The 21,211-nt window shown below is 38.4% G+C and overlaps 1 protein-coding gene across 14 annotated transcripts in view; it reads right to left on the bottom strand.

The window, feature by feature from the left end:
- The window catches only part of rapgef6 (Rap guanine nucleotide exchange factor 6), a 131,534-nt gene that overhangs the window by 6,275 nt on the left and 104,048 nt on the right, over positions 1 to 21,211 (bottom strand). For 8 of the 14 annotated variants that reach the window (XM_023342276.1, XM_023342270.1, XM_023342281.1 and 5 more), the window contains 12 exons: positions 19,576 to 19,590; positions 15,619 to 15,859; positions 11,000 to 11,167; positions 10,651 to 10,866; positions 8,758 to 8,969; positions 7,603 to 7,726; positions 5,588 to 5,611; positions 3,736 to 3,956; positions 2,465 to 2,638; positions 2,234 to 2,380; positions 1,721 to 1,837; positions 106 to 361 (listed from right to left, as the gene is read on the bottom strand). In XM_023342276.1, coding sequence (XP_023198044.1) covers positions 106 to 361; positions 1,721 to 1,837; positions 2,234 to 2,380; positions 2,465 to 2,638; positions 3,736 to 3,956; positions 5,588 to 5,611; positions 7,603 to 7,726; positions 8,758 to 8,969; positions 10,651 to 10,866; positions 11,000 to 11,167; positions 15,619 to 15,859; positions 19,576 to 19,590 — 1,915 coding nt within the window. The remainder of the gene's footprint in view (positions 1 to 105; positions 362 to 1,720; positions 1,838 to 2,233; positions 2,381 to 2,464; positions 2,639 to 3,735; positions 3,957 to 5,587; positions 5,612 to 7,602; positions 7,727 to 8,757; positions 8,970 to 10,650; positions 10,867 to 10,999; positions 11,168 to 15,618; positions 15,860 to 19,575; positions 19,591 to 21,211) is intronic. The other 6 variants (XM_023342277.1, XM_023342272.1, XM_023342275.1 and 3 more) reach the window with 3 other exon arrangements.

Here is a 21,211-nt window from a genome sequence, read left to right as displayed (position 1 = left end):
AATCCCATTCATCTCATTATGGCGTCCGCTCTCCAGGCGCTCCTTTCAACCTCAGATAATTAAGCAGACAGATTAGATCAAATCAACTGAACTAGAGCCAATTACCTTGTGCTGGGCTGGCTGTAATCAGCAGTTAAGTGTGCATTTAACGCCGCTGTGCCCTCAGCGACCACAGCAGCCGTGGCGGCCGTAGCATTAGCAGCGACGGTGGCGGCGGTACCGGAACCGGCCCGGTTACAGCGGTCGTCCGGTCCGGAGGCCTGCGCCGAGTCCACAGAGCAGATACTGGAGCGGGACGAGATCTCGCTGTGACTGGAGTCCGACAGGTTGTCCGATCTGGCAGAAGGGAGGAGGGGGCAACCTGAAGACGGAGGACAGTCTGGATGAAACGACTGGAAGCGAATCAAAAACCGTGGATGATGTTTGTTCTGTACACTACCTGCAGTTCGACCAAACCTCCATTCATCCACTTAAAACTAACTAACTGTCATTTAAAATGATTGTGAAACAAGTTTGAACTCATAGTTTCAACATTTTATCACAAGAACCTGCAGAACTCAGTGACACGTAAATGAACAGATTGCTGGTCACATACAAACCTGAGACGAATCTCGTTTTGTTCAAGTTTGTTTCTAAAAGAACAGTCTGTTTAGTGGTGAATGTTTTTCGGTTCATGGCAGAATTAATGTTTCAACTTTAACCGAAGAAGAAACGACAAACGGGCTGGAGATCAGAAACACTGAAAAACTCAAATAGACAATCTTTTCTGGTCAGTGAATGAACCACCGACGGCAAAAACACTAAATCTTTTGTTTTTGTCTAGTTTGTAGCGCAAATATGTAAGTACACTCAAAATAAAAAAAAACTCACAAGTAAGTTTTCAACAAGAAATAGAAGCTTGTTTTAAGTCAGTAATTCCTAAATATTGATGAAAAAATTCTAGTTACTTTGGCAGATTATTGAACTTAAAACAAGACATCAATGTTAAAAGTTAAATAATCTGCCAACGTAACTTCCTGAAACTCACTGAAACGTCTTATTTCTGGAGAACCAAGATATCTGCACTAAAAACTAAACAAAAATACTTGGAAAGATTTTTTGCAGTGTGGAATCGTTTTCCATCTCTCGTTACTGAATCACTCATACATCATTTTTATGAAACATTTGGAGGCATCCTGTGACACTAATCTCCTGGCGCTGTCTGTCTGTCTGTCTGTCTGTCTGTCTGTGGATCAGATGGTTTTCCTCCTGCTGTGTCGGTCTCGGCACAGCCAGAGGAACGGGTTGGGGCTGACCGATCTCCTGACTCTCTGCTCTGTCTGTCCTTCAGCCTCCTGCTGAGCTGCGGAGGACAAAGTCTCTCCAGAAGCTTCCTCGCTCTTTGGCAGCGGCCTCTCTCTGGACTGACTCCTCTCTCTCAGCACCCTGAAAGGAGACAACAGTCTCGCCCTGATGGGTGTCCTGACACCAGCGTGGGGAAGAGGAGGAGACCCGCGGTGAACCGTGGGGTCCTCCCTCTGCATCTCTGGGGTTTCTGATCTCCTGGGTAACACCTGCCCTGCCTCTGCCTCCGGTTTCCTCTGCTGCCTGGATCTTCCTCTCCTCGGTTCTTCCTGACCTGCCTCTGCCTCGTCCTCACTCTGTCCCTCTCTGTTCCTGCTGCTCTCTCGGCTATGCTGACTGGTCATCTGCAGGATCCTCTTGTGGAGAAGGGCCCCACCTATGCCGTAGCTGCGCAGACTGATGGTGCCCGTCTTTGTGCTGGCGTCGCTGGTCAGCGACGACGAGGATCCCGATAAGTTCATCTGGCTGGAGTTCTGCGATTTTGCGGCGCCGCCTAGTGGCAGAAGAAATCAAAGCGACGGAAAGGAGAACGTGAAAAAAATCCTGAACCCTGAACTAAAAGTACTTGGTAAGATTTTGTGTTTTTGCAGTTTGATCCTGTAAATAACACCTGTTATGAACATGAAGGAGTCTTCATAAATATATACAACTGTTGTCATGACATGACAAATAATAGCACTTTTAATGCAAAGTTGCAGTAAAAGTCCATTAAAAGTATCTACTTCGCAATAAAAGTGTCATTACTTATCAAATACTTAATGACAAAAGACGTATATATTTATGAAGACTCCTTCGTGTTCATGACAAGTATTATGTCATGTTTGTCATGTCAGTGTTTAAATGAAGTGTAACCAAAGTTTTCCAGAGTCATTGGAGAAATGTTGCGTACCTTTGCGTGGCGAGCCCTGAGGCGACACTGTGGGGCTGGAGTGGAGCGACGACACCATGGAAACGGTGTCATCAGACGGTCTCTTGGCGCTCCACTCATCTGACGAGTTCACTGAAGGTTTCTTCACCACCTGCGGAGAATTTGAATCTAACGGAAAGAAAAAATAAGATCATGGAGACAAAAATGTATGAAGCAAGAAGAATCGGTGAAGTTTGGCGGAGGAGAACTCACTGGGGGTGCCGATGTCCTTGGTGGCGCTCTTCTTCCTCAGAGGGTTCAGAGGCACCTGGACCTGCAGGACTTGTGACACCCTGTTCTGAGTTTTCCCTGAAGGTAACGTCGCCCTGAGGGACACCGGAGACATGTCCGACTTGTTTGCTCGCCTCTCGCTCAGGTTTTTGCCCACTGAAAACAAAGACAGTTAATGAGTAAATGTACATTTACAAACTCTGTCACACACTGCAACCAGTTTCTGGAGCAAAGATCTTAAAACAAGACAAAACTTACAATTAACATTTCAGAAAGATATAGAAGCTAATTTTCAATGAATGATTCCTTAATATTGGTGAAAAGCTTCTAGTTCCATTGGCAGATTATTTCACTAATGATAAGATATTTTCCCCAAGTATGTTATTATTTTCATGTGACTGTCTAGAAACTGTATTTTTAATCCATAACTTTCTGTTTCTCTGGGGTATTTATATGATGCGACACAAACCAACATTTCTTTATCCACAGAAATAATTCAGCGACTTGAACTGCGGTAAACAAAAACATATTTATGTTTATCTGGTTTAGAGATGAATTTTTAGACATTTTTACCAGGTGCATCATTAGATGCAGATTGTGTTTGTCATGTTATTGTTGCAGGATATGAGGAAACACGCTAGGTGGCAGCGTGAGCGAATATTACAAAACTAAGCAACGGTCAATGAAAATATATTCAATTTTCTGGGAAACAGTCGAGCTTTAAGTTCACACTAATTCATGTTGAGATACAAACAACTTTTCTTCTTTAACTTTCAGTTTAATGAGACAAAACACAAAACTTCAGACCAGAATTAGAAACAAAAATAAAAGCAGAAATATATATTTTTTGTCTTTTCCTTTTACACGCATCTCTAAAATAGAGAGAGTGGACAAACCATGTTTAAGAAAAAATATATATGTGTATATTCTGACAAAAATGTATAAGAAAAAGTAAAAATCAAAAAATATATTTTTTACCACAATGCATATTAAATACATTATTTAAAATCAATTAAAAATAATTAATTTATTATTTTAATTAATTAAAATATTTTTTTACAATTATTTAAAAAAATGTTTTTTCATTAATTAGCAATTAATAATAAATTTACACTTTTTAGCTCATTAATTTTTAGTGAATTAAAAATGAATTATTATTAATTATGTCAGTTTTGATCCTCCACAGTTTATACTAATAATGTAGAAACGTTTAGTTTAAATCTAATTCAGTCTGACTCCTGTTTAACTCTTACATGTGTTGTAAGACGGTTCACACTGCAGGGACATGATTTGGTGTTTGTCCTCATCCGTCTCCACCGTCAGGTTCGACAGGTACTGCTTCACCTTCCGGGCCATCTGAGCGTCTTCGTAAAGCTTTTTGGCGTTCAGGAGGGAGCTGCGGCGCACGCGCTTCTTATGGGCTCCACCCTGAACGTCCAGGATGTTGGAGTTGGTGCTGCCTTGACTCAAAGACCTGATAGAGGAGATGGAGGGAAAGAAAATGAATGGAAAAAGATTTCAATTGGAGAGGATTCAGAGGATAAAGAAAGAGAAGAAAGAGAGAGACAGAAAAGAAAGAGGCAAAATAATAAAATCACTCTGAGTTTAAACAGAAAAACACTTCAGTAAAATCTGAAAATCTGTTTTGTAGCACAGCAGTTTAAAACGGGACCATGCAACTGGGGAGGGACAGCGCCCCCTTATGCGCCATGCTAACAGTGCAGAACAGCGGGACATTCTGTCCGATGGAGGCAAAAAGGGTTAGGAAACACAAGATGCAGATGTGGAGATGCAAACACAAACCAGAGTCAAATAGTATTTGCAAATGCTTGAAACAATTTATTTTACTTTCCATTTTTACCAACAGCTGGCAGAGAAACAGGTTTGGTGACTAATTTGCTGATGTGGAGATGAGAAACATCAAGATTCTTGGAGTATTTTCCACTTTTTCTTTTGGACTTAAGGACTAGGAGTTTCTATCCAATGAGCTTCATTTTGGGCAAAATCAAAAAACTTCAAATTGTGAATATGATAGAAAATTACTTATTCACAAATAAAGTCTAAAAGGTGTGCCACATATTTGTATTAAACCTAATACTGGACAATACATCAGTAACAATATCAATCAATATCAGTAGATAATACGCTTGATCAAATACTCAATAAGCAACTAGCAACTCACTCACTCTTTGGTTACCTAGCAACAAGGTAACCAAGCAACAGTTACCTAGCAACAGTCTGTTGAGTAACTTGTGCAGCAGTAGTTTCAGGTTTATAAGGTTCCTTATAACTCCTTAAAAATAAAAAATGAGAAAAGTCTGAACAACAGAGGAAAGGTCATACAACCAGACTGGCATCATTTCAGATATTCAAAACAAAAAACTAACCAATAATTATTGATATGAGTTTAATTCCAGCAGCACATCTTCTAGTTAAGGAACCTCTCCAGAAGTTTTTAGTCTAGAGACTAAAAATTTTGTCCACTTTATTTTGTAGAAATTGCTAAAGCTCAGTCAGATTGAATGGAAAACATCAGTGAACATCAATTTTTAGTTCATTTTAAAACAAGAAGTATGGAAGATAAGAGAAATTCATAAAAAGAAATTTATAAACCATATTTGGAGATTTTAGTTTTTTGTCTATCAAATTAAATTCAAATAAAATGCAATGAATTTTATGGCTCTAATATGAACAAGAACTTTGAATCAGCCTGTAAGGTCGAACTTCAGGACAAGATTTTCAGAATAAAATACTAACCTAACGTCTGACATCTTAAACAAATGACACATTTCAGGGTTTGCAATGATGCGAGGAAGACTTTGGTGGATATGACTGCATTAAAATATGCAACCAGTTATGCATCATAACACATTTAAAAAGCACCATTACAAGCTACTATCTGACTTCAGAGTCTTATGAACATGGCAGATAATTAATGGGTGATCAATGGATTCAGTGGATGAGCACTGAAAATGCAAATGGGGAGGTTAATCACACAGACACACAGAAAAAGGGACACATGCAGAGTTTTATGCAGGGTGGACAACATTTCAGCCGGTCCAGACTGGAACTGGATTAAAAAGTGGAAACCGGGCCACAACTTACCCTAAACTCTTCCACCTCTTCTTCCTGCAAGCAAGAGGCATGAAGATTGAAGCGTGACTTAAAGACAAGTTTAACGATTTGGGGAGGAGTGGAAGAGGAGACGAGACTTATGTAGACTTCATGCCAGCACAACAAACAGGAAATGACCGGAGATGGGAGGACACCACATGTGGGACATTCTCCCCTCATCAACCCAAAAAGTGTGTTTTAATGTTTTAATTTATAGAATTTATTGACAGGACTTTCTGAACATGTAGTAAGAGGGGAGTGTCTGCAGGGGGCAGTCATGCACCGCACCAGTGACAGACGCACAACAAACTGAGTGATACCAGCTACACGCAGCAGCTGTCATCAATTCCACCTCCACTTCCAATCTGCATGACATTCCAGTTAACAACTGCAACCCAAACATGACCAGGACAGGAAGCGAAGGGAATTGATTGGACGAGACGCTGAGCGTGCGCCTGATCCCACAGCTGAGGGATCCAGGTTGGCTGGAGGATGTATGGTAGTCGTGCTTCCCTTTTTGCCAACATTTTTTCTGTTTTTAGGATTCAGAAGTAAACCTAACATCTTCCTTCACACTTCAACACTCTGAGGATTTTTCCTCCAGTCTGATAGTAAACAGGAGGAAGAGCCGGTTTAAAAGATAAACAAGCTGAAACCTGCAGGATGTAACTTTTTCACTATGTTGTGACAGTATATGAGTCTGGAAAAACAGAAATGCTATTATTTCTCTATGTGCTAACTAGAAACAACCAATCAGAGCCAGGAGGCGGGTCTTAGCGCCGTCAATCAATCCTCTCCCTCCTCCTCTGGCTCTATGCTACACTGCAGGTAACACAAAGATATTATTTTTTCATAAATTGGGCTAAATATAGCAAGCTTTTTAAAAAAAAATGACCCAAATCCTGATCTTATTACTGAAAATAAATTTATTCAAGAGAAACTCAAAACTAGATGTCTTTTTAATATTATGGCCATTGTTGAGAAAAGAAAAACGTAGTACATTTATGCCAAAAAACTTTGAGTAATCACAGAAATTTTCTACAAATATTTTTTCTACAAAATACCTCAAAGATTCTGAATTAGATTTTTTTTTTATTGAAAGGTCAAAAATTTTCAAAAAAATGTTGAAAATGAAAAGAAAGTCAAATTATTTTTGAAAAGTTTGAAAAAACAATGTTTGAAAAATTTTCTAGGAAATTTTCACATTTTCTACAAAATTTCTGAATTTTTGGTGGAAATTTTCTCCTTTTTTTAATCTGCAATAGCCCCAATACACAGTCACAAAAATCTGTTTCAACTTTTGGCTCGACAAAAAATATCGAGGGGCGTGCCGTGGTAGCGTAGCGGTTAGCGCGACCCGTATTTGGAGGCCTTGAGTCCTCGACGCGGCCGTCGCGGGTTCGACTCCCGGACCCGACGACATTTGCCGCATGTCTTCCCCCCTCTCCTTCCCAGTTTCCTGTCAGCCTACTGTCATATAAGGGACACTAGAGCCCACAAAATACCCCTGGAGGGGTAAAAAAAAAAAAATATTGAGCGACTTTAATTGCTTGATTTTGGTTTGTTTTTTTTCTTTTGGCCTGCAATTTTGGCCCATGTGACGGCAGACAAACAGTTTTCCATAACGATGAGTTGTTTCTCAATTATTAGCATATTTGGCAATCCATGTATGAGGTTGATTGACAGCGCTAAGACCCGCCCCCTTGCTGTGATTGGTTGTTTTTGGTGCATTTCTTCAGACAGCAATAGTAGCTCAGGGAGGAAAAGGATCTTTTCACAGATTATATAAAACATCTTATTTATAAAAGTTACATAAAGCAGCTTTGAAGGAATCTCTAGATTTTCAATAAAACCCACAATTTGGCTGATTATTTTTGTAAGTTAACAACAGATTGAATAAAATCTGACTCACCTAAATCGCTCTTAAGATCTGAAAACTGGCCCCAACAACATTGAAGCTAAATAGAAAGAAGTAACAGCAGGATGATGAATAAATGGTAACTAACCTCTGTCTGAACATGAGGGCGGGGTCCATGTTGGCCGAGGTCATCCGCACCACATGTCTGATCTCCTTCGCGATCATCCTCAGCTTCTCGAAGTTCACAAGGCCGTCAACGTTGGAGTCGTTGCCTGGGAGGAAACAGGTGAACGTACACACACACACGCACACACACACACACACACACACACACACACACACACACACACACACACACACACACACACACACAAACCCCACACACACACACACACACACACACACCCCGACAAACAAACCAATTTAACTCGCAGTGAGCTGTCAGCGTTTTATGAAACATTCATATTCTGGGATTCTTGAAACATAAAAGAAAAGAGAATCTCTAGTCATTGTTCCAGGAGGTTTCTGTTTTTAACACGTGTTTTTGGAAGGCAGTATTTACTTTTGAAACTTTCACAATTAAGGAAACTTTCTGTTTTAGCAGAAAATGCCAGACAGTGAAAGTTTTTCTAACCTGACTTTGACCTGGTAGCTTACTAATATCTGATGGGGAAGCAGAAGCAGGTTCAATGTAGCCTAAGTTTGACTTTATGCTGAACAGGTAATGGAGCAAAATGACTACTAAACCTAGTTTTGTGTATTTAGAACTAACTCTGTACAACTTCCTATTTTAATGGTATAAACACAAAATAAACCTTATATTTGCACCAATGTGCACAATGGAAACTGTCCTGGCTCTTCTGCACAGTGGGCGGAAAATCCAGAAATTTTACTCAAGTGAGAGTACAGACACTTCATAATGAAATTAATCAAATAAAAGTAAAATACTCCGAAAAGTCAATTTTTTCAAATAGGTTTCTCAAGTAAATGTAACTGAGTAAATGTAACTATTTATTACCAAACTCCGGCTAATACCTACAGCCAATCAGCACCGAGGAAAACGAATGCTGATCCTGAATTAGCTGCTTTGCAAACTCCAGCCAATCTGTGCATTGGCAAATTTTACGGTAATGTTGATACAAACTTTTCAGGTTTTTTCCCAATCATAATTATAGATCACTTTATGCTGGCCTATCGCCTAAAATCTGGTTTAAACAAAATAAAGTTTGTGTTTTTAATGTGAACCTTCAACAGACCTCTGTTTTCAGCTAAATCAGACAGAAACTTCAGCAAGTTTTCCTACCTTCATGCAGGAAGGTGAGGTCCTTCTTGACCACAGGAAACAGCGGGATGATGGGCGGCTGCATGCTTTGGCTGCTCAGCACGTTGCGGTACTTGGCCATGTTCCTGGACGGGTCGAAGACGTCCTGCAGGTCCTCAAAGAGCTTCTCATACTTACTGGGCAATTTCTCCCATGAGCTTCGCAGCCGAGCCACCGGTGCCAAGTTCAGCCCGCTGTGCAGGAGAGAGGGATGGAGGCAGGAAGGAGGAGGAGGAAAATGAGGGAACGCTGAGGTGCTGACAAAGGTAATATGTGTTCTTCTTTCTCTTACTTTTCTCTCTGCTTTGTATGAAAACTTGTGTTTTGTATGACAATAAATATGAAGCCATAAAAACTTTTCAACGCTTATTTCATCTTGGGTTGTTGTGTATTTTTCTTAAGTTGGTTAGTAAAGTGAGTCACTTCTACCAGGCAGTTAGTTCACAATCACAAAAGAAACACACAAGGAAACTGAATTACTGTGAATTGTAATTATCTCACTAAAAAGATTTTAAAAAAGCAGTTCGCTAAGAATCCAAAGCAGAAAATATAATTCTGCTGCAATAATGCAAAACTATCTTCTGGTGTACTCTTCTTTTAATATGGATGTTTTTATTGTCCTTTCTAAATTTTAAATACTGCTAAATTATTAGATATTGGTCCAGTTAAGCATTTTTGGTTTAAATCTGAATTGTGGTATCCTTCCTGTAAGAAATTAATTCACAAAAATACTTCAGTATGTTCTATGTGGGGCTTAAGGTGTTCGGATCCATACTTTGTTTTTATGGAAGATAAATCTGAACACTGTGTTTATAAGAAGGAATATAGATTCTGAAAATGTTTGCTTGATATCTAATTTCATGTGATAAACATTCCTACAATCCAAATGCATTTTATTCTGTAATATTGGAAAGTGAGGGTGAAACTTTAGGTAAAATCCAGTGTGGTTTATATTTCAGACTGCAACAGAGTCGGTAGGAGAACGTTGTGTTTCCTGTTCGCAGCGGCAGATGTGCCCCTGTCGCCGGGCAGGTTAAGCATCAGAGAGCCATATGCACCCAGAGGTCCTGCTGTGAGCAGCAGCGTAAGGGGACATGGAGGTCAGACTCTTCTGCTCCCGGGTTTCTCACCACCGTGAACAAAGGATCATTACGCTCAGCTGCTGCAAGCTCAGACTGTTACTAAAACCATTTAACACCTAAAATATATATCTGAGACATAATCCTGATTCTCCTGACACATCATTGAAACATTCAGTAATCAGAAAGTTAAGTAAATTAGATGTTTTGACTCCAGAACATTGTAAGCTATTCTGGACTTTTATAGCGATTTCGTGGCTTATTTCCAGTATTTGTGAAGCTTTGATCTGATTCAGATTTCTAAGTCAGTGTCAGTATTTATTTCTAGCCTGGACTTTGTGACTTTATTGTAGAAGAATAGGTGACGTCACACTGTGTGTGTGAGGGTGGAGATTATTGTATCTTCCATTAGAAATGATCAAGTTTACCTGGCTAACATTTTTTTAATAATGATTCCAGCCTTCCTGTTATTGACTGAAGTTAGCTTTGGGTCAATTAGTTCCCACCATAGGAAAAGATTATGCCCTATGTGCGACGGCTTGTTTTCATACCCAGAAAAGTTTGGGATGAAACAACCAAAACAGCCAAGTTTACGGTTGATCAGCTTCTTTCACTGTTTTGCTTCCTCCATCTTGCTTTTTAAACACTGAAAATATCTAACTTTGAGTCTTCTTCCCACTCTAACAACTTCCACACTGAAGAGTGTTGTGGTCTTTCCCTAGTACGTGGACCAGATGTTTCCCAGGTCTCATTAGGCCTAACTGTTGTGGCTGGTGAGTGGACAGGCTGAACTCACCTGATGATGGCGAACATAGAGTTGAAGTTCTTGCACTCTCTGCAGTGCAGAGCGATCTTGATGAAGTGCTTGATGGTCTTCATCCTCTTCAGGGTGTTTGGCTCTTTCAGGATCTCGGTCGCCACCCAGAAGGTCTCCTGGTTTATCACCTCCTCAAACTGTTTCAGGTTTGTACACCCAGAAGACGAGTCCAACTTGAACAAGTCCTCCACATACCTAGCAACAGAGACAAAACAATGTGTGTGATCCAATAATTTCTACATTTTGCCATATATTTGGTACTTTAAACTTCTTTATTTTTTGGCAGTCACATAAAGTATTACAGGTATATAAATCACAAACTGCCTACTCTGTGGACTCGATGTTTCTGAAGAGTTCAAAGTCTCTCATTGACAGCTGGGCGGCGACCTCCATGGTGCTGAGCTGCAGCAGGGAGATCTGACTCTCCCTGAGGAGATCCTGAGCGTCGTCATCTGAACACAACGTCTCCGTCTCCATGTTGTTCTTCAGGTAGTATCTGTAGGGAAACACCAATGAGACAGTGAGGTAGGATTATTTACCTTAAAATACTCTTTCTTCACCCTTTTTCAAGCTGCATAATGTTTCATCGTTTGAGTCTTTTCAGGGACTTAAAGTACATAGAAGAATATTTTCTCTATGGATCTTATCATACATTAGCGCAGTGGTTCCCAAAGATTACTTCTGGGCCCCCTATGGATCACAATAAAATTCCCCCCAAAAAGAAAAAAGAAATCAACTGGGCACACATTGTTCAACCAGACATAAACCTATACACATATTTTGTTTTCAAACTCCACCGAAGTTTATTTCACACTTCAGGTTGCAACCAGACACACAACAAACCATCTTTACAGTGAAACACTTTTGTGCAACTGTTTTTTTTCCCCATTCATCCATACTGCTTCCCGCGACCCCCTGCAACTTGGGAACCACTGCATTAGCGGAAATATCACAAAATTCCTTAAAAATATTTCTAAATTAGCATCCCAAAATATGCGGTTTTGATTGCAAAAAACTACAAACACAATCATAAAATCCAGGAGGAACTGCCGTGTATTAATATTTTAACAGTTAAATGGGTTTTATCAATACAACTGGCCCTTTAAGAACATTCAGACATTTGATCAAGTTTGACTCTCCTGATCTACAGCCTTCACCAGGAGGACATCTCTTCCATCTATATGCTGCTGTGTTTATAAATCTAAACCTTCGTACTTTCCCTCTAATGGAGCCGTAATGCAGGCATCCTGGAACGCAGACCCTCTGAGGATTCAAGGCCTGGAGTGGGCTCTCTCCAGCAGTAAAGTGTTGGCACAGACTTGAGACCAAATTGCACGATAATGCTGACAGAGAAGCTGGAAAGCAGAGCAACAGGTTGTGTTGTGACTGAGCAAAATTTGCTCATAAAACACAAGATGTGAAACAAGGTCAGCAGAAGAAGAGCAGAGCAACATTTAGCTTGGTGGCCACAAGCTACAGTGTTTGAAAAGCCTTAAAACATCAGATTTTACTGCAGCAGCATTTTCTTACAAACAGGGAAGTTAGCCCACAGCATCACAGATACTCTACTGTACTTTTCAGAGAGCATAAGGTGTTTCTTTACGCATTCATCTTGAAAAGTATGTTGGCAAAATGCTCCGTCTTAGTTGTAACTTGCTGAATCTCAGTAGCGATTAATATATTTCCATTATTTGACCTTTAGATGGCATGTGATGGTTGCCTTGGAGATTTATAAACCCAGCATGCCGCTCCTTGATGCCGTTTTCTATCAGTTTTTCACTTCCCTTAGTGGTAATTAGCCAAATATGGCTTCTCACCAACTGGGTAACTTGTATTAATAAAAAAATCCTAAAAATCTTGATAAACTGAAAAGAAAAAAAAAGAAGAAATATTTTTAACAGTAAGAAAAAGTAGTTAAATTATAGGTTGGATTATTTCACATATTTCCATGTAAGATTATGGTATTGATGTGATTTGCTGATTTAATGCGCTGTAACTGATAAGTAGAGGAGATATACGGCCAAGTACAGAAAAAGAAAGACTTGATCAATGAAGAAAAAACAAAGAAGAGTTTGATAAGAAAGGATGAGGACAGCAGACGAGACTAAATTAAAGATAAACAGAATCAGGATAATCTTTGAGAAATACCCAGTGGAAACATTCAGTGTGTGGGTGTGTGTGTGTGTGTGTGTGAGCATAGCATCCTCTCACTTCATTTCTATGTAGGTTGACAGGGTGAAGAAGGCCTGCTATTGGCTCAGCCTGCCACTCCCTGAGCTGCTGTCAATCACCAGCAGCAGAGCGCTGCAGTCTGAAGGACGACGGATACAAAGACGTAGAGACACAGCGCTCCCAAACGTTTCTGCTAAACGGGAACTTCTTCTGCTGGTGGCTGTGAATGCACACACTGCTGAAGCTACAAAACGCATCAACAAACACCACCAAAGCCTCTGTACTAACCATAAATGCTCCCCATTCTTCATATGCAAAACTGAAGCTCTCTCAAAAACACGTAATGTGTATTTTTTAATTTGCACAGCTTTAGATATGCTCAGTTGTGCAAAAGAAGTGTCTTAATTGTATCAGGAATGTTTATATGAGGCTGTATGAATAATTCCATACATGCCATGCTGCCTGCAGAGGCCTCCGCCCTGACAGAGGATGAAAAATTCATGCTAACCTTGTTGGGAGGGGACCGACGAGGGACCCTCACGACAGGAGGGGGGAGGAGAGACGGGAAAACTGTGAAAAAGTAATGGAGGAGGCAGCATCTGCTGCTCCACTTCAATTTTTCTGCTGGGTTTCAGACGGAAAGGATGCAAGAAGAAGAAGAAATCTGACTTTCAGTGAGCTGAAAAAGGTCTGACTTACTGAAACAAACTGAGAAATTTGTGATTATGACAATAGAAAAGGTTTTATTTTAATATTATGGATGTAAAGTTTGTTAAAATGTGTTTTTTATTCTTCATTTTCATGTTGTTCAGTGCAGAAGTTGTTTATTGGTACATTAACTTCTGTTACGGGGCTCTTGACAGTTGGTGGTTACCATAGCAACCAGTAACTAGCTCCTCCCCCTTTTTCTGTTGCGTCTGTAACTGTGCATCAGGATCAGCTCTGTTTTCTTTACAAGTATTACATAAACATACATGGTGTTTCATGAGTAATGTTTCCATGTCTTGTATATTTTGTTAACTTATTATTAATGTTTTATTAATTTTAATTATGTTTAATTTTTTAACTGTTGCTAACTGCTCATTGGGAGATAATGTTTTGTAGTTTGTTTAGGGTTATTTATTGAATTTTATTTCGTCTTTTGTTAGAATAAATACAGTGAACATAAGTGTGTGTTGTGTAGTCAACCTGAGACGAACAAAGAGTTACATTTGTTTTATTTCTTACAGATTGTATTTCAGTTCAACAGATGAAGTCCTGAGTAGTTTGTATTCATGTTGTGCAGCCAGGAAAATGTTAAGTGAATGAAATAAATCACCCGGTGTCCTCAGGACGAGGACTGAGAGCCCCTCCTCAGGAAGGATTTAATCTGTCCACATAGAGGGACATGATCTGCTTCCTAACACAGCTAATCTCATGCAGACTGTGTGAAGTCTGGAGCCACAGTGTGAAAGATACGGATGACACTTTGGCCAAGACAAGACCTCTAAATGTAAGATTACACAGGGCTGTTTAAACGTCTGCTATTTCAGCCAACCTAGAAATAATCTGTCAAGAAAAAGGAAGAAAAAGCTGTTGACTGTTAATGTTTTATGTCATACATCTGTTTCTGGTTGTTGATGAAAGCTTTCTAAAGACTGCAGTCTGTAATCTGAAAGTCTGTGGTTTGCTTCCAGCTCCTTCCTTTTTTTCACTTGTGGAAAGTGAAAAAAATCCACTTCATTTGTGGATTAAGATTTAAGTCATTTTCTCAGACCGATTTCTCTCCACGTCCCTTAAAGCTGCAGAATGTAACTTTAATGAAAAATATTTTTTCACATATTTGTTGAAACTGTCACAGTATGTTAAGAGACAATCTGTGACAAAAAATTTACTCCTCTACTTTCTCCCAGTGCTCCCAGTTCTAACTAGAAACAACCAATCAGAGCCAGGAGGCGGGTCTTGTCAGTCTTGTGATGCTCTTCCTCCTCCTTACTTGATCTGTGCTACGCTACATCTAGTATAGCCCGTTGCGAAAGCTCAAGCTAGTTTGAACAGAATAAACAAAGTTATTTACAAAGAAAATAAATTTAAATCTGAAGCAAACAAAAGAACAGAATCATTCAATAATTTACTATTAACATTAAGTTCTGTTGAGAATAAATAATTCTTTTATCTCTTTCAGTTAGTTGCTAAGCTAAAGCTAGAGGAAAGGACATGCTAGGAAAAGGAGCTAGGTCCCGCCCTCTTTGGGGCGTAGCTCAGAGAGGGTAACAAAGGGAATGGGAAACTCTTGTGGGACGGCATTTTGACTGTTGGCTCTTAGAGGCAGCATGTCAGAATGGACCTGCTGTGTTTTGGTATTAATTAATGAAATTCATGAATTCAACTCACTGACTTCTGTAACCTCGTACACCAAGAACTCAGCATGGAGAACGGATCATTCTCCTCAGTTCCTTCTAAATTAATATGCCATAAAGCAGTAATATTTGATAACTTTTTAAAATAGCAACATTGATAATATGAGTAACAACAGCATTTATTTCTCATATTGATATGCAGTGATGACCGTCTTCTGAAATAACGTTTTCAACTGTTTGGACATTGCTTGATTTCCATGCTTAAATCATTCCTATGTAAAAAAAAAAAGTATTTTTATAAAGATCTTATCCTGCAACTTCACTTATTAGCCTATTTCTGGCTTATGAAGAAGCACAAATGCTCCAAAGTCCAGCAGAAGCATGTTAGCTTTGGGAAACAAACCCCAACAGCAGCTTGAAACGACTGTTTGCTCACCTGCCGTTCAGCTGAATCCGATCGGCCAGTTTGGAGAGCTGGTCGGGAAGCCGGCGCTGCTTGATGACTCCCTCTGGGCTGACGGACACCTCGCACAGGGAGTAGGTTTCCGGCGCCGCCAGGAGGCCGAACTCGTTGACAGTGTGGGTGACGACGTCCTTGGCTGTTGTGTCCTTGCTGATGATGATGTAGCAGCTCTGCTGGTCGGCCTTGAACACGCGGATAACCTGGTCTGGGATGTCTGCAGAGACGGAAGAAAGGATGAAAATTATTGAGTGAAGCTCCAACAATTATTTGCAAACCCTCGAAGTTGTGTTATAAATGTAGATTTAACTTAAACCCAAGTCTGTCTCTTTCCTCTCCTTCTGTCAAAACTGGATAAAAAGTCTTCAGGTGTTTTGGTCTCAACTGGTCTTTTTTTAAGGATAATTTTATCTACATCATTTTGGTGAGCATTCTCATTCCTAACCATTTAAAGTCTTTTTTCCTTTATTCCATGTTAAATAAGTTATCTATCATGTTAAGTAATTTGATTTATTTAATTAGCTTTAAACATTGATTTTATTGATTTATTTGAACTTTTCTTTTTGTGATTTTTTAAATAATAGTTGTGTTTGGGATGATTATTTGTTGTTCTTGTTTCTTTTCACTGGCAGTGGATTCGACCCACAGCATTATGCTACCACCACCATGCCTTGCTGCTGGTACTTTGACCTTGTTTCCTCCAAACTTACTTCTTGTCATCAGCAGCTAAAAAGGTGAATCTTTTTATCCTCTGAAAATGAAAACTTCATAATTCATGTTATTTGTTGTCTTGTTTATTTATGTTGGATATTTAAAATGTCTTCCAGGTCCAGTGTTAAATGTTTATTGATCTTTGAGGATGCACTGTTATGCCACTACTATTATATTACTTGAAAATTGTCTCAAACAACAATATTATCATTTATTGCAATAACTTCTGGGACAATTTATTGCCCAGTAAAATTTGTTATTGTGACAGTCCTAGTTAAAACGGCAGCAAAACATAAAAGTCAGATTCAAGAGCTCTTAATTTGAAATAAACAGACTTTACCTTTTGGTAAAAAAGGGAATAAAACAGTAATACTGTCAATCAAAACCTATAAGGCTTAACTGTTAGCATAGCTACCAAATACTTACAGACCAGTGTGTGTTTTAAATAATAGAAATGTTTTGTATTATTGAGAATGCTAAGGTCCATTACTTAGAGCTAGATAAAGACATGGCTGCAGAGGCTTAGTGTTTAGATGACAAAACCTTTATTACCATCATTACAGCAGCAGCACATGAGTACAAACAAGCTGCCAAAGGCAAAACCAATAACAATACAGTTGGAGTAAAAGCAGATAATCAATAATCCTGCTTGTTTGGGGGGCTGTAAAATTGATCTTTTAGTTTCTCCTGTTTATTTTCCAAGAACAGATAAAGATAATGTTTCTCTTTTATTTTAGGCTTCCTTTTATTTAATTGTTTATGCAGCATTGAAGATTATTTTAACACTGGAATCAGAATATAGTGTCATGATAACAACTTGTCCCAGAACTTATTGTGATAAATGATAATATTGTTGTTTTGATACCATTTTCAAGTAATAAAATGGTAACAATAAAGAAAGAGCACATTCTCAGAGATCCATAACCTTTAAACTCTAATGAACTGGAAGACATTTTAATTGAAAAACAGAAAAAACAAATAAAATGAATGTAAACAAAACTGCCCTTCAAAAAAAAAGGCTAGTTGAGACCAAAACACCAAACTGAAGATTTTTATCATCCAGTTTTTGGTATAAAGAGAGAAAAACGAAAAGCAATAAATCATGCAAAGAGAAATTATTGAGTTTGTTTTGAGGTAATGTCCAGCTACACAAATGTTATAACACTGAAATGTTGTAGCAATCAACCAATATAAAAATGTACTTAATTCTATGCTAAGCTAAGCAGATGCTCTGTCTACACTGATAAAAATTCACTCAATCTCAGCAGAGAGTTGAGCTCACTTTCTGACTGATTCATCCAATAATTATTTGAGCAGCTGGATATTTTATTGGTTGTGTATAAAAACAACCTTAAACAAGGTGGAGACGTCATGTTGATGCTCTGATGAAGCTGCACAGCTAACACTGAACACTAAAACAGAGGGCGCATCATAAAACAAACTGCATAAACGAGTCAGGACGTAATATTTCAATATATAAAATATGTTTTTTGATACATCAACATAGGCCACAGGTTAGCGCGTGTGAAAGCAGCTTGAATTATCTTTTCTCTGACTTCAAATGTTCATAATTGTAATTTATTTCAAGGGATGGCTCATTTATGTTTTCTTTGTGTAGCTGAATAATTCAGCTACACAATAATTAATTCTTTAACCTCCAGTTCACTTTCATGGATTGTTCAGGGGAAATAGGACAAATTGATATTTTGACATTGGCCCTTTTTCTTGCAAATAAATGGCCACTTTGCAGACCATAACCTCATTAATATCAATAACATAATATTTACTGTTTGTGACAGACGAATGGCACTGAGTATTTTGCAGCAGTTGGAAATAACTGCATGTGAGCTGCATGTGCTCACAGCCAGCAGAGTGCAGGTTGTGTGGAAGCTAAATGCGTCGTCTCATTAGCTGATGACTTGTGATTAAAGTGTGAAAAGCTCTCAGATAAAAATCCACCTATTATATCTTGTGAAAAGGAGGAGGGATAATTACATTTAATCCACTGCTGCACACTTGACCTGAATGCAGGAAGACAGTTGTTGCTCTCACATCCAGTTAATCAACAAATCTACTGGAGAATCAGTTCAGTTCAGCAACAGAGACTTTTGGAAATGGATTTGTTATGGTGGTTCTTACAGGATCACCTGGCATCTTCGTTCGTTGCCATTTTTTCCATTTTTTCCCCACTGTTTTTTAGAGCAACAAATAATTTCTATTTGCATAATTTATTGTTTTTATTGTTTCTCTCTTTTTAAACAGAATTCTTTTTTCATCAATGGTGGACAATGGATATTATGTTCTTATGGCGTTCTCATTCAAGCATTTTACAGTTATTTCATGTTAAAGAAGTTAAATATTGTAAGTATCTCGATTTATTTAATTAGCTTTAAATATTAGTTTTAATCATTTATCTGAACTATTTTGTTTGTGATTTTCTTCAATAGTTGTGTTTAGGATGATTATTTGTTGGAGCATCCACTTTCTACAGGTTAATTCAGGGATTCTGTCTCGGATTCACCCCACAGCATTATGCTACCACCGCCATGTTTTACTGCTGGTCCTGTGATCTTGTCACATTTAAACTTAACTTCTTGTCATTGTAGCCAAGTAGGTGAATATTTATATCCTCTGACCATAAAAAAATAACTTTTCTCCAGAACTGTTTTTGCATTTCAACGTTGATAGTTCCAAATTTTATTTAGATCTGAATTGATTGGTAGCTGGTGCTTCTTTCTTAGTCACCACCTTGTCAGTCTACTGTAACGTAAAACTTGTTTCTTTGTGGACAAAGACACAGATATTACAGCAGCATCCAGTTAATTTCAGGCTCAATAGTTTCTGGGTTATTTGTTAAAATAATAAAAACAATTCCCTAATCTTGTACAACATTAGTTGATTCAACAAGATAATGATCCACATCAAACCTTTAAAAAAGCTCTACAAGCCAGTTCTGTTGAGAAAAATGGTCAAACCATCAAACTAACCAATAAAATTTTAGAAACCATGTTGTCATGGTGCTATCTCTGTTAGAGTTGAGGGTGTACAATATTTTCAATAACTGACTTATTGATGCACTTTTATTGTAACTGCACAAAACATAAAAACACAAGTCAATATTCTTTACAACCTGAAAGACGCAGAGATTATAGAAAGTCAGAAGTGTCAAGCTATGAGGGAGATTTGGGCGAATAGCAGCTGTAAAGGTATTTAAATACTTACAGTACAGTCCAAGAGCTTGGCAAGCAGTAGGGACAAAAGAGAAACCACAGTAAGAACAAATGAAAGCAACAAAATGAGGGAAAGACCCACAGAGCTGCTGCTCTGGTGTTAATCTGATAAGAAACCAGAGATGACTCAACATGTCGACACTAGAGCATCTGTTTAAAATCACAAAACAACACAAGAAGAAAGAAACAGAGAAAGAAACACAGAGAAATGGGGATCTGAGAAAATAGCTCCACACAGAGTTACACGTTTGAGACGACACAAAAAACCAGGCGAGACATCAACGCCTGATGGCAAGAAAACGGATTTAGTCGCCCTGCAAAGCAAAAGAGATTCATGCTCTACTTCGCAAATACTGACAGACTGTGATGTCTGAAGCAAAGATTTATGAGCCAGATGAGGAGTCACAAGTTGGAGAACGTATGACTGCAACTCAGAGCTTTCAGTTATGAATATTAATTGTTTTTAATCAGACCCATTAACTCTCATCATGTGTCAAAAGAGTATTAAAGGAGCTTCAGTAGGCCATATTAAAGATGTTTAGGATCTGTCTATGTCTTTATTGATATAAATGTAAAAAACAGAACCTCGGTTACTTAATAACTGACATTTAAATTGATAGTTAAAAATAATAAGCAGTGAATGAATGAGCATGCACATTGAAAATGTGCCTGCTTAACTGTGGAAAATCTGGACATTTTAAGACCATTAAATTGCACTATTTCAGATATAACCTTTTTAATATTCAATTCAACTGACCAGGTTTTTTTTAGTCCCATTTTTGGTTTATATTTATTTATTTGGGGCAAATGCAAAGGATTTCCTCATTTGGTTTTAAAAAATGCTGCAGGTGCATAAAGTAAGTATAAACTGCAGTAAAAACAAAGTTGAGTAAAAACAATCCAAGTGAAACAAAAGGAGGATTTTACAATAAAAGTTTGACAATAAGGCAAAATAAACGAAAGAAATAGGCAAAACCTTTATGTTTTTATGCTGATGTGATTAATGCAGGGATGCTCAAATCTGCAGTAGATATTGGGGAAAAAAGAAGTTCTTCAGTTTACAATTAAACCTTAGTAAAAGGAAGGAGAGCAACAGGAAAGGAGGCGATAAAAACAGAGATATACAACATCTACACATCTGTCAGAGCAGATATATGACTTGTGGAATAAATTAAGATCATGGTCACTAACAATTTATGTCGCCTTTCTCTTTCTCAGTCTGCTCTCTGACATTCTGTCTGCATCCACATAAATAACAGAACAATGAGTCCTGTTAGTTTATATAATTATAGAGTCGGGAACCTTTGTGACAGGAGCAGATTAAAGTCGGCCTCTAATGACCCTGGAGGTTAATCCTCGTCTATGAGAAACAGAAACGGTTTGGAAAACCCCCAGTGATTCTTTCCTCCATTAGCCTCTCTGTTCTGGTTATTTTGATGGGAAACATGAAACTCGTCAGTTCCTGTATTCGCAGAAAGGAAACAAAGAACAAATGTGTGAAGCCACTGAGTTGTGTTGGATAAATATCTCATCAGATGTTTTGTGCTATTTCTGTACAAGAAAGTTAACTTTTTGAAGCACTGTAGGGAATAAATTAATAATAACATATATCATGATACACATGATCA

Source organism: Xiphophorus maculatus, chromosome 11, assembly GCF_002775205.1.
Source record: "Xiphophorus maculatus strain JP 163 A chromosome 11, X_maculatus-5.0-male, whole genome shotgun sequence".
Lineage (NCBI taxonomy): Eukaryota > Metazoa > Chordata > Actinopteri > Cyprinodontiformes > Poeciliidae > Xiphophorus > Xiphophorus maculatus.
The sequence above is the reverse complement of the archived record's forward strand: the minus strand, read 5'-3'. Positions and strand labels throughout refer to the sequence as shown.